Genomic DNA, 17955 nt, shown 5'->3' with positions numbered 1-17955 from the left:
AGTATGGATGGAAGAATTGGGACTTCTGGTTCTTCCGCGTCTCCTCCTTCTTCCTCTTCCTGCATGTGTTGCACTCTCTCCCCCTTTTTAACTTCTGATTCTCTTCTTGTTCATCAACTCCTTTTCCTGTCCCCTCCCCTCCCCTCTGTCTTCATCTTTATTCCCACTTTCAAATTAGCACTGTCTTCTTGCCCTCCCACCTAGTTTTAAACTTAGAGAAATAATTTCAATCAAACCTTTGTTCTCTACTAATGAACTAAGAAGTTTTATACAAAGCAATTTAAGCCGATGCTCCCACCTGTCCACCCAACATTGGCCAGCCTATATAGCTGCTAATTGTGTGACCTAGATGATCTTCCCACAGTCACGACAGCCATCAGCCCACAGTTCTATATCCAACCACAGACAGAAAATATTCTGCAAATGCATCTGCGCTAAACACGTATAGACTTCTTTTCTTGTCTTTGTACCCCAAACAATGCAGTGTAGCAACTATTTACATAGAGTTTCCACTGCATTAGATATTATAAGTGATCTAGAGGTGGTGATTTAAAGTGTACGGGAGGATGTGCACAGGTTATTTGCAAATACAGCCCCATTTCACATCAAGGACAGGAGCATCCACACATTCTGGTACCTTTAGGGGGGTCCTGGAACTAATCCCTTGCAGGTCCTGAGGACAACTAGAGTTGTCTGATTGTCGGATTCTCCGGGGCTCCTTTCTCATCATTTGATGACAAGCTTCTGTAACCTCAGTGTTTGTCAGCCGTGTTATATTCTTGAGTGCTTTGTGATAAAAATTGTTGAACCCAAAATGTCCCCTCCCCCTTTCCTAATTAAAATAAGAACTTGTTTGGTGTTGTATTACATATTCAATTTTAAGTGTTGCTTCTCTTCTTTTTCATTAGATTTGTGACAAAGAGTGGCATTACTATGTCATCAATGTCGAGTTTCCTGTGGTCACCTTATACATGGACGGAGCAACATATGAACCATACCTGGTGACCAACGACTGGCCCATTCATCCATCCCACATAGCCATGCAGCTTACAGTCGGTGCTTGTTGGCAAGGTAACCCCAGCTGGAGCCTTCTCTCTGACCCCCAAAAAACCCTGAGAGTGAGACAGGGAGAGCAAGTGGTGTGAGAGTTTTCCAGAAAACAATGTACTAGATTTTACTGATCAAACAGAACTTACAAAAAAATTAGTATTCACACCTGCACTAAGTCTGATTTTAGATCAACACAAGCAGTTCCACAGTTGCCTCTGAGTTGCTAATGTCTTTTATTGTTCTGACATCTTACCTGGTTCCAAACTGGGGCTGTATAGAGATAAAGCTGAATGTAGAATCTTCTCTCCAAGCTTCCAGTTGACTCTGCTGGAGTGCTGGGGTGATCTGGAGCCAAGGATCTCCCTTTATCCCCATACGAGTTCCGGGCTGTGGGAGGCAGCCTGTCCAAACTATGAAGCCACGGGGAGCCACTCTCCAGGTCAGCTCAGCCCTGCACCCCGTCGCTGGTCTCTGGGGATAGAAGCCCCTTGTTGCCTTCCCACTGGGAGGCCTCTGGTCCCTCCTGACTTCCTCAGCAGCTGCCTCTCTCCCAGGCCCAGGCCAGGCTCCTCTGTGGAACCAGGAAAAGCAGCTCTCCAGGCAAGGATGTGACCTCTGTGTCACTCACTCGGGTCTGCCAGAGTCTTTGTTTCTGCTTCCTTGGGGGCAGGGGTGCTTTCAAGGAAAAAAAAACCCTCCCCAAATATGCAGGTGAGTGTGTTGAGATATGACCCAACCTTGTGTTGCTGGATTCTGTGAAGTTTAGCAAGGTTTGTGGCTAAGGATGGGTAGTTCGCCATGGAGAGCTGCAGGGAGAGGTGAGAAACAAAGGGTCGAGGGAAGATAAGGGGTTGAAGACCAGCTGTCTGAATGTGCTGAGAGTGATAAAGACTGAGTGCTGGGAAGCCCCATGCCCAGAGCGTGGGGAGAAGAGTGTATGGGGTCACCCGGGAGCAGTATGGACGCAAAACCCAGAAGGTCAAGCATGAAAGAGGTAAGGAAGCAGAAGATGCTTTGGAGCAAAGACCACCAGCTTGATGCCTGGCATGTGACGCATGACAGCAAGAAGTTCACCGAACGTTTCAGTAGAACTTGGTGGTGAGAGGTTCTTCAGTGTGGCAGACTTCCCCAGGGTATCAGGAAGGAGTCTGTGTCACCTGGCAAGAGTCCACCCATGGATTAGCATGGCAGGGCACCAATTCAGAGGTGGCACCACAATCATTAGCCACTGGGCATGACTGTGCTAGAGTAACAGCCCTCTGGTGCGGCTCTGTGTCCCAGCTGGACACTGTCACCAGCTGTGGTTGTTACTGAACATAGCCTGGAGAATGGCCATAAGAGGTCTCTGGCCCGTGTCCCCACTGTAAAGAATTAAGACAATGGCTTTGAATCAGCTAGACTAGATTAAGCTGTGCGTCAGTGACAAGCAAAGCTCACCTCTCAGTTACTCAGAAGAATTCTCACGTCATATTCACTGCTGTGCTTTTTCATGAGCTTGAGGACACAAGCTGACACACAGCCACAGGGCTGTGCCCCTGCAAAGAGGAAGCGAGAGTGTGACAATGTGTGCCCAAGTTCTCAATGCTTCCACCTATACAAGTGATGCCGTCATTTTTATTCACTTTTGTTGGCTAAAGAAAATCACACAACCACACTTAACTCCAACAGGGTGGGAAGTGGAATTCTTCCAGAATATTTATGGAAGAAAACCTGAAACTATCTGATGAACAACACAGTCTGTCTACCTGGTCAACAGAGATATATTTGACTCTCCTTCCATGTAAAAAGAATGTCCACCCTTCCCTAGAAGAGATAGCACGAAAGTGCCACCTGCTACAGATTCCAGCCTCAATGTCTAACATCTCAGAGGCTCTATAGGAAGTCCAGCGGTGGCCGATGTGACAACTGTGTGTTTATAGAACAAATCACTTGCCATGACCACAGTCACCAACCACCACCATGTCCAACACCACCAACACTCACACACACACACACACACACACAGCACTATTCAACTGAAATGAGGCAGAACAACTAACGCTTGCACTAAGAAAGAGGAAGAATCAGAGAAATGTGACCATGTTTAGTCCATAGGGAGTCTGAAATCCCTTAGGCACGTGTTGTAGGTGGGGGTCCTCTGCATGGCCTTGGTTCTGTCCATTGAGATACACTTCCTCTCTAATGTCCCTTCGGGCTGCTACTGAGGAGGGCGTGGTCACTCCATAAAGAACAACTCGAATACCAGGGTGCTTCAGAAAGTTCAGGGAAAATAGAATCAAAATATAAGTTTACTTTGGTGTAAAAATGTTTGAAATTTCTGCATTTTTTTCATTAAGTAGTCTCTCCATTTTTTTGAAGACTGCTCGTATGCATGAATTTCAAGGATTTTTTGCACCAAAATCAACTTAAGTCCTTTTTCCACAAACTACTTTAAAGTACTCTCTTATTATATCTGATCAAAATTTACTTAAAAGCCATTCTACAAAAATAATTGCAAGCAAGACATCCATGTGTGTGTTTATTTTTAAGGAATGTGGTAGACAAGGTAAATACTATGGTGTTCGGCAAGTATTTCTAGTCTTCTTGTTGGATGGATGCCAGGGCTGCTCTCACTCAGAATTAGGTGTGCTCACCTGACTTGCTTGGAGTACTGGAGTGCGAGTGAGTGGAAGGACCTTATATCATTCCCTAGTGGAAACTCAAGCAGCCAGTGTTGGAAGGAGGGCCTTGATATGGGGGGCAGAGGGAGGACAGTCACAGTTCAGTGAAAAAGCGGTGTTAGTCCCAATCTATGGATGAGGAAACTGAGGCTCTGAGGGGGGCAGACGTTTGCCCAGAGTCTCCCTGTCACCCCCCCCCCCCACCATGCTGTTCCCCTCTAGCTATGGCCACTGCTCCCTGCTGTTAGCTGGCCACTTTGCTGACGCGATCCTGTGTTTGGAAAAAGGCAGGGGATGATGTGGATGGATGCAGATGCTGCCAACTCTTGGCCTCCTGCGACAGATGACAGTCTCCTGATGAAAATCCCACAGGAACACTCTGCTCCCCTGGCTGATCCCTTACTATCCACTCCCTGAAGTGACGCACCCCAGGGAACAACGAGAATGAGTTTAGACTTTAGAGTCAGAGAACTCCGAGTTTGGGTCAAATCCCCACCCTGCCACTCACCAGCTGTGTGGACCCCTCCAGGGTCCTTCACTGAGCTTCTCTTCTTATCTGTAAATAAGAGGGAGCCCTACCTCACGGGGTGATCCTAAGGATTAGGTGCCCGGCACATCATGTGTGTGGCATCTTTTACTTGAACAAGTGCATGGATTTTAAAGCATCTGCTGTCGCCTCCTGCACCTCTTTCCCTATTCCTCCACCTAACCCAACATTGCAGGCCATGTGTAAGCCCTGGGCACTTCTAGCAAGTGGTCCTGTGTTCCCGTGGCTCCGGGCATGCACTGACTTCTCACCTTTCCTAGAACCGACCCCCACACAAGGACCCTGTCCCCCTGGGCAGCAGGTGAGTCAAAAGGGGGTCAGTGAAGGTGGGGAATAGGCCCTTGGAAGACAAGTATTGGGAGATGGGACTTGAGACACAGGCAAGAACCTCATCGTGCAGTCTTTAGGGCCGTGGAGAAGACTTGAGTATTTTCCCTGAGAGAAATGACAAACCATTGGTGAAATTTCAGCAGGAAAACACTCAGTCTTCCAGGTGGGCTTAGTAAAATGAGCAGGAGTTCGTGAGGAAGGGAAGGGAGGTAGCAGTGTATGTTGAGGTAGGGGGGTGGCAGAGGCTGCTCAGGGCTCCCTAGCAATGGAGCACATATGGACCAGAAGGAGTAGAGAAGAGGCTGGGGAGAGGAGAGACCAAACCCTGGGACCCCACACTGCCTTGTGAAGGGTTCCCGTGCACACTCATATCTTTACTTTTTCTGGGGTGGACCCATGCAGATTCTTCAGTATACCACGGTGCTGTGGAATCAGTGGCCTACGGTGCAGCCCCTACCTCTGCATGTGTACGCCTTCTGAGGTCCACGCTATGCATCTCATGCACCTCTGTGTGACTCTAACTGCCTTTGGGACTGCAGTTGTGGGGTGCTTTTCAGGTGCTTTGGAGGTTGGCAAGGGAACTAGTTGTCATTTGTGAAATTTCCCACCAGGGCTGAACAATGGGAAAAGAAAATGATGGGATGGCAGCTGCTGGCTGAGTTCTCCTGGGATCTGGTGCCAGCACTGTTGCTGGGCAGTGTGCTGCAGCCCCAATTAGCCTACTGTGTCCTGTTAGTGAATTTGAAAGCCAGCGTAATCAGTGGAATTTCATTTCCATTAGTATCTTTTCCAGTAATTAGAAAAATGAGACTTCATTTACACTTAAGAAACGTTGCCAGTGAGGCCCAGAGCCTGTAGCATCTCATAATTGTAGGGAAGAGCCTTTGCAGCCAGGAGACGCGTGGCATCATGAGCGTGTGGCCAGCGCTCACGGGCTCATCACCATTGCCCGGTCCTGGGAGGCGCTGTGCTCTCAGGGTGGAGTCCATGGCGTCTCCTGGCCACGCTCATTCTGTGCTGGCCTAGCCACTGGTGCCTTTACAAATGCCAGCTTTTTTGTTTCTCAGTGGGTCACAGCCTGGGAGAAGTAGATTTCAGAGATGAAGTTAATTCATCCTTTATCTTAGAATTTCCTACTGATTTGTTCTCATTTCTGAGAACTAAAGAAAAATTTGTACTCCTAAAAAACAAGAATTGGATACTCACATCTGCTTCATCCTCAGACCTCTAAACCAGGCCTTCCCCACCAGACTCTGTGACCTAGTGTGCACAGGCATGCATCAGCTAAGGCTGGAGAGGGTGCAGACCAGCCTCGGGGAGCCCTGGGGCTTCTGGGAGATGCTCAACATGTAGCAGTCCAGAGTGCCTCTCCCTGGCTACAACCAGAGTGGCTCATTTCACCTGCTTCACAGTAGACATCTGCGCAGGAGTTCTTTTAATGAAATGGCTAAATCTGCTGAAGAAACACAGCTCTGGGCACCTGTTTGAGAAGCTACGTTGCCCGACTTCCGTCTCCTCTTGGGGCTCTCCTCCTGGGGCTCCCTGCCTGGGACTAGGTCTTCTATGACCAACTCACCCTTCCTCTGGTGCTCTGGACCTTGGCCTTGCTAGGATGTCCAGTCTTGCCCGTCCCTGGCTATCACAGGGGCACAGAAAGGCTTGGAGGAGGAAGGCTTGCCACTGTGGCTCCTGGCCTTCATGAGTCCTACACCCTACTTAGCAAGTACGACAGTAGGAAATAGAGGAAGAGCTGTTTCTTTCTTTTTTTTTTTAAACAGGCAGAGTGGATAGTGAGAAAGAGAGAGACAGAGAGAAAGGTCTTCCTTTTTGCCGTTGGTTCACCCTCCAATGGCCGCTGTGGCAGGCGCATCACGCTGATCCAAAGCCAGGAGCCAGGTGCTTCTCCTGGTCTCCCATGTGGGTGCAGGGCCCAAGGACTTGGGCCATCCTCCACTGCCTTCCCTGGCCACAGCAGAGAGCTGGCCTGGAAGAGGGGCAACCGGGACAGAATCCGGTGCCCCAACTGGGACTAGAATCTGGTGTGCCGGCGCCACAAGGTGGAGGATTAGCCTGTTAAGCCACGGCGCTGGCCAAGGAGGAGCTGTTTCTAAAAATGACAGCCCATTAAAGGACAGAGACAGAATCCCCATGCTGGCTCTTGGAAGGAGCCAAGGCAAAAGATAGGAATGGCCAAGAGGGGATTTAAAAAAAAAAAAAACAATGCAGAAATGACCTGTGAGCATTGCAGGAGTCTGCTGCAAACAGTCCTCAGATACAGGGGAATTGGAGCCACATGGGATCCTGAATCTATTGTACATTTTCAGGTCGTTTTTCTGCCAGACACTAGCATTAGCACGGAGACTTGGAATACATGCCTTCACTTAATAAGCTTTGTCTAATTTAGTACAAATTTCTCTTAATAAAGTCTGTGTTGGAATTATCCTGCCTCCCTCGGGTCTCTGCCGCTGAAGAAGGGGGCACGGACTCGCCTAGTCTGCCTTTCATTCAGGCAGTGTTTCCCAAGGAAGATTTCAGGGAGCTCAGGGCCCATAGGATGCCCCTTGCTTGCACAAATGGGCCAAGGTCAAGGTCAAGGGTGGGAAACACAGCAAAAACCATCCCCACTCCACTACCTCGGAGAGCCACCATGCACATTAAAATATTAAAAATTCTCGAAAGCACTCTAGGAAAGCAGCCTATTTGATGCTATTTAACCCGTGATCTCCAGTCTTCTTCCACCTTCGAGCTCACTCCTGGAGCACTCTGGGAAGCATAAGAATTGTTGATGGCAGGCTCCACCCTTCACCCAGTTGAGAGTTACCAAAGGACAGGAGCTATCTGTTTTCCCAGAGCTTCAGGAAGACCCCTTCCCTGACCCCAGGACCTAGAAAAAGTTGACAGTTAAGGTTGATTGAATTACATCCTATTTTTAAGTCAATTATGTTCATTGAACTACATCCTGTTTTTAAGATTGTCTTGACAAAAGTTTGTCACACATATGCCACACACAAAGATGACGAACCAAGTGTGTCTCTTAGTATTGTCTAAAAACCAAGGGAAGATTGTTCTAAGCCATGGAGTCAATTTGGCACGCGTATACCTCTGGTTCGAAAACAACAGATGAAATCAGGGTTAAAACTCGGTGACCAATGTAAAAAATACAGTGTAATTGAGCTATATTTTTAACTTTGTATCGTATTCTGGGTTATGTTCATTAGAAAATGTTATGATGATCTAAAAGCAGGAGCTGTCACTTCCGCACCTCTGAGAGACACGCGGCCAGGGAGAAGGAAGGGACCAGTGAACAGAAAGGCAGAGGAAACTTAGAACAGTGCACCTGGTCCTGAGTTCCTTGGCCCCTGGCTGGCCTGTGCGAGTAGCTGGCACGCACCAGGCGCTGTGCTGAGCACTTCACATGCGTTCTCCACTGGTTCTCCCCAAAACCCTTGGACGTGCATGTAACTGTGAGCCCCAGTTTGCAGATTAGAACCTGGGGCGCTGAGAGAGTCAGTACCTTGTGGAGGACCATACAGGGCCTGGGTCTGGATGCAGATCTCTGTCACCGGACCCCTCACCTTTACAAATCCTGCCAGACCACCCAGCAGAGTAAGGCAGCTCAGAGGATGCCAGAATCTGAAAGCAAATCACTTGTCCAGATTTCCTTGTCATATTTCCCACTGATTGAACAAAATCAAGCTGAGGCCTAAAGGTAACTATAGGCTCATCAAACACCATGGTTTATTGTTGGGGAGAGGAACTGAGTTTGGACTCAGGAGAGAATTCCAGACCCTCATTGCTGTTGCATGTTGTTCTGAGTCTGTGAAGACAGAATCTTGCTTCCCTGAGATTTTTAATTCCTTCATCTGGAGAATGAAGAGGGAGACTCTAGACGGTGTGACACAGCCTTCTTACTCATGAGTTAGGTCCCCAACCCCAGAGGGCTGAGTTTTGTGGTCATCCCTCAGCCATATGCTTTGCTCACTAATGCCATGTACATGTCTGCTGGAGATCATGCAAGAACTGGGTCTGCTGAGTGTGGGTCACGTCAGCCATGGTGTCAGATCACCCATCTCCACAGGTCACCTGCAACCTGCAGCTGTGTGAGCACCCAGGGGGTCATGCAGGCTGAGTTTTGAAGCTTCAGCTTAGGGGTGTCTATGACACACGTCACCTAGTCTTTGCGTTTCATGTCTCCATCACTGAAATGAGGAAGTGACAGAAGCAAGATTTCAGACAGTCTTGCCATTTGCATTGCTCAAAATCGATGCCCAGCCATCCATGAAATTGTGTACATTGAGGGCATCCCCATCCGTCCGCCATGCACAGAGCAGCACCCAACTCAAGCAAGAGGGAGCGTGGCCCCCACTGCTTGCCCTGTGGTTCTTAGCCTGAACAGCTGTGGGAAAGACAGCAAGAAAGACCAGGAGCATCCCGGGCACACTGTGCACAGCGAGGAGACAGTACAATCACACTGCATAGACTTTTTACCTCGAAACACTCAGAGAGAAATGCCCGTCACTGATTCAAAGGCTATATGTCCCACCCTCAGATGAAAGACAGCTGGGAGGGAATGGTCTGTGGCTCTTCCTCCCCAGTGCAAGCCCGAGCTGAGCCGAGAGGGCAGGCTGCACTGAGTCGTGTTTGCCAAGTACTACTGCCTCTCACAGTAACTGTGTCTCCCAGCACACTCCACGCCCATCCTTGGGAGCAGCTGCTGAAGCCATTCCGTGGCCAGGGAGCCCAGTAGCATTGGGCCATCTGCCCCAGCACTGGGTACACCCCTGCCAGGGCTCAGCCCAGGAAGCAGATCTGCTGCCTTCGCTCTGTACCTCCGAGTCCTCGTCCTCCTCCCAGAACCTCCTCACCCCTCCCACCTCTGCTGTCGCATGTCCGCCTCTCAGGGAAGCCACATTCTCTTCCTCTGTTTCTCCCCAAATGCTGCCCACACCCACATCTCCCCCAGGCTCCTAAGGGTTAGGCTTCTGGGAACCACACTAGGGAAGAGATTCAACTGCAGGCCCTTCCGCTCTTCTCCCAGCTGCAAATTCTTCCTGTGGCCATGCACAAAAGGCCAGGGGCACATTTAAATGCAGGTAAGCTGGGAGAAATGCTAGGGAACAAGTTAAAAGAGCAGAGACACAGATATCCAAAATACCATCCCACCCCTTAAGGGTTAAATAAAACAGCAAATTAAAGTGCCCACCATGTTTCAAGGATGCAACAAATAGTGGCTACGTTCCCCCATTCTGACCTATAGGACACATTGTCTAGGTCACTTGGACATGTTGGATTCATGTTCCTGACAACCTCAGAGGTTCTATTATGCCAACAATCTATGCTTATAGTTTTACCTTGCCCTCCTAATGTCTGTGCTTTATTTTCCAAGTCAATAAAAGCTCATCCAGAGCCTGGACCACTTCTCTTAATTCACTAAATCTAGTAGAAGGCTGGGCAAACAGCAGATACTTTAGCAAACGCTGCATAATCTAGCCTCAGGAATCTAAATCACGCATACAAATATTTAAAGAAGGTTCTCTGTGGAAGGAAGCAGGTTTTCTTTTCTGAACATGATTCATGACCCCATTTTTGTCTACACATTCATAGAAGAACCATGTGTTCTATGAAAACTAAACATTAAAAACAAGGAGATTTTTAATGCATGTATCCTTTGTTTAAAAATCTTGCATCACAAGCACCACTGGGTGCAAATATAGGTCAGATTTTTTGCTGGGCCTCCTATTGCAAAATGCTAATTGAATCGATCTCCCAGAACCTTGTCACTGCTACACAGAGGCCATCTCAGATCTGGGACGCTTGAGTCAAAAACACAGAACAGGAATGTGGGTTTTTTTGTGAAAGAAAATAGCCTGTAGGGAAACGCCTTAGCCTCCAAGAGTGTCTCAGAGCTCGGCCTTTGAGAATGTGGCTGCCGAGTGAAGAGTGGGGGAGAGTGAGAGGAGAGATCACAGCGGGTCCCCAGAGGTGCTGTGTGCGGGTGGATGGAGTCACAGCACTGGGACTCATGCTGTACCACTGCCTGCAGTGTGGCCTTGGGCCCCGTGCTTCTGCGAGCTACGCCTGTCCCTACAAAGGAGTCCCTGCCTCCCCGGAGTCTTGGGAAGAGTCCATGGGATGACGTAGGTTGAGAACTTGACGTGGTTGCTGGACACACATTTCATGGCCACTGGATGTTGGTGGTTGCTGGGTCTGCCGCTGCAAGTTTAGGGGTTGGGGGAGAGACAAAACATAAGAGAGATGACGCATGTGGAGTGTAACACATCTGGGATGCCCTGGGGAGGAACAGCTCCACCACTCACACCCAGGCTCACATCCTCCTTCCTGCAGCTCAACAGACACAGCCCCCTGCTGGGGCAGGAGCATGCAAATGGCTCGGAGGAGCACATTCACCCGTGGGCCATCTCAGGGTATTCCTCAAAGTCAGACAGATAGCCAGCGACCCCCATGAAGTGAGCACTTCCAAAGAGACTCCTTTCATTTCCAAAGTCAGCTGTGAGTGGCAAGGAATACCGTGAGCCCAAGTGATGCAGACAGGTGCATCGAGGAGCCGAAGGCATCCAAGTACAGCAGTGAGGAGAGCACCGGGCTCCACTCAGCCCTGTGTGGCTCTCCAGCTCTGCCCTCCTCCCTGCCTTGCCTCTGCGGCTGCCTCAAGCGTGCCAGTGATCGGACGTCAGCAGCCTTGGCCTTGGAGCCTCACTTATCGCCAAGGAAAGAGAGGAAGAGTCAGACTCTCCATTCTCCTGCATCAGCTGTCAGTCAACAGCTCTCACGCACCCAGCCTGAGTTGGGTCTCATGATTATCTGTGGACCCATCACTGTGGCTGCTTGAATGCCACATGCTGATGGGATTCACCTTGGTCCTGGGTGCCAGGTCCACACCTCCATCAGTCTCTGCAGCAATAAGGATGGCATGACCTAATGAGCGTAAGTTAAATAAAGTTCAGCCCCTGGAGATCAAGTCAAATATCTCAGGGCTGACTTTGCAAGAAGGAAGGAGTATAACACACGTGGAGAGACAGCCACAACGCCCCGTTTTTCCAGTATTCAACTCCCTGTCTCCCACAACTCAGCAGACGATTCCAGAATGTTTGCTGTGTGCCAGGCAGCGCCCGGGATGCCGGGAGGACACAGAAGCCCGGTGTTGTGGAGAGGGATAAATGAGCCGACGTAGGCCAAGTGCCCGGTGCAGCACTCAGCCCCTGATTCTTGCTCAGTGTTGTCTTCATTAAGATGAATAATGCATGAGTGATCCCTGCTATCCAGGAGAGAGACTTAAACTAATAAATTACAGCAGAGTGCGGAGAGTGGCGAGAGTATGCCTGCGGGCGGCGTCAAGGAGAGACGGCGCATAAGGAGTATGCAAAAGACCCAGCCTCAAGAAGCATCTAGCTCAGTGGATCTTAACCTTGACTTTCCATTTGATTCACCTGAGGAGCTTTTAAAACTCCCCGTACCAATTAAGTCAGAATCCCTGGGACTGAGACAGAGCACTAGGCGCCGGTTTGGCTTTGTAAAGATCCCCAGATGATGAGACTGCATGGGCGATGTTGGGCACACTACCCTTTTAGGTTATTGAGGACATAAAACGCACACAGGTAAACCATTAGTTGACAGTGCTGGGGGGTGGGGGGTATGGTAAAAGGAACTGTTAGTGCCCAAGGCTCAGGGTGGGCACGGGGCTTGGGCAGTTTTTCTGTGAGCAGCAGGGGACCGAGGGCTTGAGGGACCTTGAGGAACTGTGAGATGTAGCCGCTCCAAGCACTTTGGAGATGGTGTCTCCATGGGAGGAATGGATGGGTGTAAACAGGGGCTAATGGGCCAGCTTGGATCCAGTCAAGAGACAGAAGACACACAGCAATTTCAACAGGAAAACGTAGCAAATCCCTGACTATACCAGGTCTCCAGTCAGAAGGGATTCGCCAGGAAGAAGTAAGGAGAGCCTGGAGGAACATCAAAGCAGGCACAGCATGGATGAGGGTAAGCGGCAGCCCTGGAGCCCAGGCCTGAGATAGGGCAGCCCAGGAAGGCCTGCCCTCCCCATGCAGAAGTGGGCAGAGTGCTGGCGTGGCATGGCTCGCTGAGTGGCAGAGAAGCACCCCTTTTGGGGAAGGGCTCCTTTTCCTGGCATGCATAGACAGCCTCAGCTTCATACATCAATGTCTTAGCAGGAGATGGTTGGAAATCTGCCCTCTGCAGAGCTGGCAATCTGTCCACAGGGAGTGATTCCAGTGGACCCCACCCTACCACCAAACTGCTGGCAGCACTGTGCTGGGAAAGCTGCATGAGCTGTGCTGAGAGTCTCGGAGAAGGAGGAGGCAAAACCCAGAAGTGTGCCTCTTGGGCAAACGGAGGCACAGGGACCAGCCAAGCTGCACTTGCCCCAGGGCCATCTTTGCCCTGCCTTCTGCTCCCTCTCTGAAAGACAGGTGCAAGATCCAGGCTGTGTGCGGGTGTGCAGGAGCAGAGGCGCAAGTGCCAGTGCTCAGGGGAGTCAGCAGGCAAGGATCCTATAGAGACGAGGTGCAAATGGACCTCAGGGGAGGCCCAAATGGGAGCAAACAGCAGGGAGTGGCTTCAGGCAGGTTTGCATCGTGTACACTTTGAATACTGGAGCACGGGTGAGAGTGGAACCAAGACCCCACAGGACTCAGCACCAGAGCTAAAAAATGTTTTTAAGGGACACACAGTCAAGTTGGCCCTGATCCACAGTTAGATGGTGCTTCGAGATAGTGTACCCTACCCAAGTTCTACAGGACGAATGCCAGTGTTGCTTTGTTTGTTTGTTTGTTTATTTTTCAGGAGGAGAAGTTGCCAAACCCCGCTTTGCTCAATTCTTCCATGGTAGCCTGGCTAGTCTCACCATCCGTCCTGGCAAAATGGAAAGCCAGAAGGTGATATCATGCTTACAGGCCTGCAAGGAAGGGCTGGATATTAACTCCTTGGAAAGCCTTGGCCAAGGAATAAAGGTAAGGAAGGAGCTGGCATCACCCCCAAAAAGAAATCAATTTATGAAACTGAGGCTGCCCATGCATGCCAGGAAATGAAGCCATTTCCTGTAAGGTTGCACAGAAAGGCCACCACAGCAAAGGTGCTGCCACAGGGGAGGTCAGTGACTGTCACTTCCACGAAGGACTTCTGCTGTCGTCTCCTGAGACTCCCAGATCCTGCCCTCGTGTGCAATCAGGCCACTACAAGGAGCTGGCTCTCATTCAGTGTCTGTGTGGAGGAAGTTGTTGTACTTCATTTGTTTACGGGTTGGTTGGTTGCTGTGTCATTTATTCGCCTAAAGGAACTGAAGCAGTGTGCAGAATACATTTCCAATGCATCAGAAATAAATAAAAAGTTAGGGCTCTGTAAAATACAAATTAGAAAGAGAAGTGTAAAACCAGAGAGGGGTGGAATTAGAAAGCAGATAGGGAGGTCATTAGGTCTTAAACTGGGATGTGGAGGCGAGGATCATCTCCGAGCAGTCTCTGGCAATAGCAGGATGAACAGAGTCATGATTTCTCTTGTCCACTCACAATTAAAATATTCAAGTGATGCATGAGAACCAAAGCCACATTTCTGAGAAAAGCTCCTCCTGTAGGGGCCAGCAAAGAATGTGGCCGACCGGAGCCTCCATGACAGGTAGGGTTACTCGCTGGTCTCACCTGATGGAGCTAATGGAGCGCCTGAGATGCCGCCTCCGATTCCCATTTTTGTACCCGTATTGTACCTGGGTTCAATACCTGGCCCCTGACTCCAACCTCCTACCAATGCAGACCCTGGAGGCAGCAATGATGGCTCAAGTAATTGAGTTCCTGCCACCCATGCGGGAGACCTGGATCGAGTTTCTGGCTCCTAGGTCCAGCCCTGGCCCAGCCCCAGCCATTGTAGGTATTTGGAGAGTGAACCAGCAGGTGGGAACTCTCTCTCCCTGTCTGTGTGTCTCTCACTCTCTCCCTCTCAAATAAATATTAAAAAACAGAAAAGAGCAGAGTCAATATCATGGAACCCACACTCGAGGATCCTGGAGCCTAGTGAGGGAAGGCAGTTTCTCAGCCTCCTCTCTGGACGTTGGGGAGGCCCACCCTGTGAGTCCCGCAGCACAGGCCAATAGCACAGCACATGGCATCAGCAGCTCCAGGGTTTCCCTCCTCAGCCATTGCCAGAGGGGGTGTGGCTACAGCAGGTTTCTTCGAGCCCCTCCCATCCCCCTCCTGGAGCACCTGTGCTCTCCAACAGAATGGCTTGCAGGGCTCAGACACGGGGTGGCCTTGCAGGAGTTGGTGGCCTGGGGACACGTGGTCTTTTTACAATTGCAATCATCCCTGGACACTCGCGTACTCGGTTCTGGGCTGGGGGCCGGGATATAGAATCTGCAGAGAACGCAGTGGCCCGGCGGGGTGACTGTCAACGGTGACCAGGAGCGCTGGCATGCTGAGGGTGTCCCAAGTGCCAGGCGCTCCGGGTTCTACAGTCTACAGAGGCCCCCACGACTGAGGGACCCTGAACATTCCCGTTTTTCACATCAGGAATGGAGGCCTGAGAAAGGAAACTGGTCTAAGGTCCCCAAGTTGGTAAAAAGACGCGGAGCCAGAATGTGAACCCAGGCAGTCCTGCTCCAGAATTTCAGAATCTCGGGGGGGAAGGGGGTAGCAGTCAGGGAAGGCTCCCTGGAGGAGGTGAAGCTTGAAAAGAATGTTAAAGAATAGGTTGGAATCAACAGGAAAAAAAATGCAGGGAGGTGGGAAGAGGGCGTCCATTCCAGGCAGGTCCATGAGTGTGGGCAAAGGCAGGGGGCTGAGGAAGGACCTCGCAGCGTGCGCTGGCACTCCCACAAGGCCACAGCACGGGCAGGAGAGAGCAGAAAGTGGGACTAGAGAGCTAGGCAAGGCAAAGGGGGGCAGAAGTCTCGCAGCCAGGTTGAGGTGTTCACATTTCTGCTTTTCTGCTAGCAATGGGGAGCCATCAGAGGTGTGGGGACGGGTGTCTGCTGTCCACAGATGAGGTGCTGGGAGGCTGAACCTGCAGACCGGTTCAGGGACGGGAGCTGGGGGAGCGCAGAAGGCGAGGCGATGCCACCTCAGCTTTCCAGAACATTGGTTCACGCAAACAGCGTGTGTGTGCACACACACACACCCGTGATTCACCTGCTGTGCGGGCGTTCATGAGACCACATCACATGGGAAAGGCTGGCCTCCATCCACCCTTTGCTGCTCCCTTAGGGCTTTTGTCAAACCAGTGATCTGCACATCCGGCCTCCCGCCCTCGCTCTGTTTCTGAGTCTGGATTTAGTGTCTGTGTCTGGGCGGATCCTGTCTGTTCTGGAGGGTCCCATGGAGCCACAGCGGTGGGGTTCCAGGCCTGCTGAGGAAACAAGCCAGGGATGCAGGGTTTAAAAGTCACACAATTTTATGGATATATAAGATCCTAGCAATTTCCAGAGAAGTCAATGCCTGTGAAAATGGGAAGTGCTAAAATAAGTGGCACAAGTCTTGTGGGGGGCTGGGGGGTCGCTAATCCAACATCCAGGGTAGCACCTGCTCCTGCTCCAGTCACTGCCAAGTGGTCCTTTTCCATCCCTAGGGTGCAGCTGCTAAGAACGAGAGCACTGAGTGCGAAGTTAATAAGACACACGACTCGTGGAGCACTCACTGGGGGCTATTTTACGTTCATTATCCCTACTCCTCACAACAAATTAAATATTATGACCTCATTTCAAAAATAAGGGATCTGGGGCTCAGGGACTTGGCCAAGATAAATCCGTGCTCTTTCCTCCAAGCTAGTGATTCAGATCAGGAGACATTCTTGAAAATTATGAAAACTTCCTTCCCTCGCTCCCTCCCTAATCCCTCAGCTCAGGTCTGAGTAGTGCCTGCTATTCTATTTGCCGATCCCCGGCCTCCTCCTGCCTCTCTGGCTACTGGGAAGAGTGAGCTCCCCTGGGGTTAAGGATACTGCCTGTCTTCCTCTGGACCGTGCACACTTTGGAACATTCCCCCAGCCTGTGCAGGACCCCTAAATGGCTGTGATGGCTACTTCGTTCTGGCCTTCAAAGCTCAGTTCCTGCCACGGTCATCTCCAAAGTACGCAAGACCAGGAAAGAACAAGAATTTGGAATAAGACGTTCCTAGGTCTGAATCATAATACCGATATATACCAGCTGGGTGACCTTGGGGGAAGATGTTACAACCCTTTAAGCCCCAATCCCCCATGTATAAGATGGACTGAACACCGTGTATCTTGTAGTAATGTTGTAATTTAATTTAATATATGTATAAACACGCACACAAAGACACACACCTAATAGTTTTGAACAAATCACAACTTTTGTGGCAGGAAGACCCTGAGCTGCTAGATCCAAATCTGGCCCAGCTCAGAGGGTTGTCAAGTGTGTGGGGGAATGGCTGGATGCCTGGGGAGCCGTGGCCAGCCTTACCCTGAGGAGCAGGTCAGGGCTTTGGGCAGGGACCTCGCTGATGGTCCAACCCAGTGGCTAGAGACACTAGCTGAGCCCCTTGCCGAGGTGACCATGCTATAAGGGCCATCTATCTAGCACCTCCTTGGTTCACTGTGGTCACAGCTTGGCTTCCCAGGGGAAAGTGAACATTGTCACTTCTGCAGGGCCCCAGCATGCCACCATCTCCTGTCCTTATGGTGATAACAGCACAAAGGTGTCCCCTGGATGACCAAAGATGTGTTTGCAGAAATGGGAAGACTGCAGTTGGAACAAAGCAAGAACTTATTTTGACTTTGTAAGAACTCTGTGGGTGGCAAGGCCAGTGCCCACCTTCCTGTCTTGGGATAGCCCGCCAGATGCTCTGGCTGTTGGACCAGAGCATTACCTGGAGGGCCAATACATTCCCTAACCCGCGCTCCCACCTGGGGGCTGTGGCAGGAATGCACACTCTTCTGATTGCCATGGGATACTGCAAACCCGCCCCTGTAGATAAGCCTCTTGGTTTTCCCACTCAGCCCTCAAGCCAGGAACAATCAGCCCACTGTGCAGGGTTCGTCATCCTCCTCCCACATCGCATGTGAGGCAAACCCAGCACACCCTCCCCACGAGTGCTCAGCACCCCTGTAGCAATCGCAGCACAAACCTCTGCTGTTGGAGGGATGGTGTGTAGAGGAGGTGGGGGGCATGGTGACCAATGGTCTTCTTAGAGGAATGACCTTGAATCTACAATGGATGACCTGGACACCGGAGAGCAAATTACAACTCACTAGCGTGTGGCTGCTATGCTGGTAGGACCTCCACAGTTAGAGATACACCAACACAGAGACTGGTTGTGGCATCAACCACACGCATGCTGGAATGCTCCTGAATCCAACACAGGGAACAGCGCTCACGGCCACACAGGG

At 50.6% G+C, this 17955-nt stretch overlaps 1 protein-coding gene across 1 annotated transcript in view; it reads left to right on the top strand.

Annotated features, from left to right (window-relative positions):
- Positions 1–17955, top strand: part of CLSTN2 (calsyntenin 2) — a 352520-nt gene that overhangs the window by 321546 nt on the left and 13019 nt on the right. The window contains exons 9-10 of the mRNA XM_062182012.1: positions 909–1071; positions 13408–13574. Of these exons, the coding sequence (XP_062037996.1) occupies positions 909–1071; positions 13408–13574 (330 nt within the window). The remainder of the gene's footprint in view (positions 1–908; positions 1072–13407; positions 13575–17955) is intronic.

This window comes from Lepus europaeus, chromosome 2 (genome assembly GCF_033115175.1).
Source record: "Lepus europaeus isolate LE1 chromosome 2, mLepTim1.pri, whole genome shotgun sequence".
Classification (NCBI taxonomy): domain Eukaryota; kingdom Metazoa; phylum Chordata; class Mammalia; order Lagomorpha; family Leporidae; genus Lepus; species Lepus europaeus.
The sequence above is the reverse complement of the archived record's forward strand: the minus strand, read 5'-3'. Positions and strand labels throughout refer to the sequence as shown.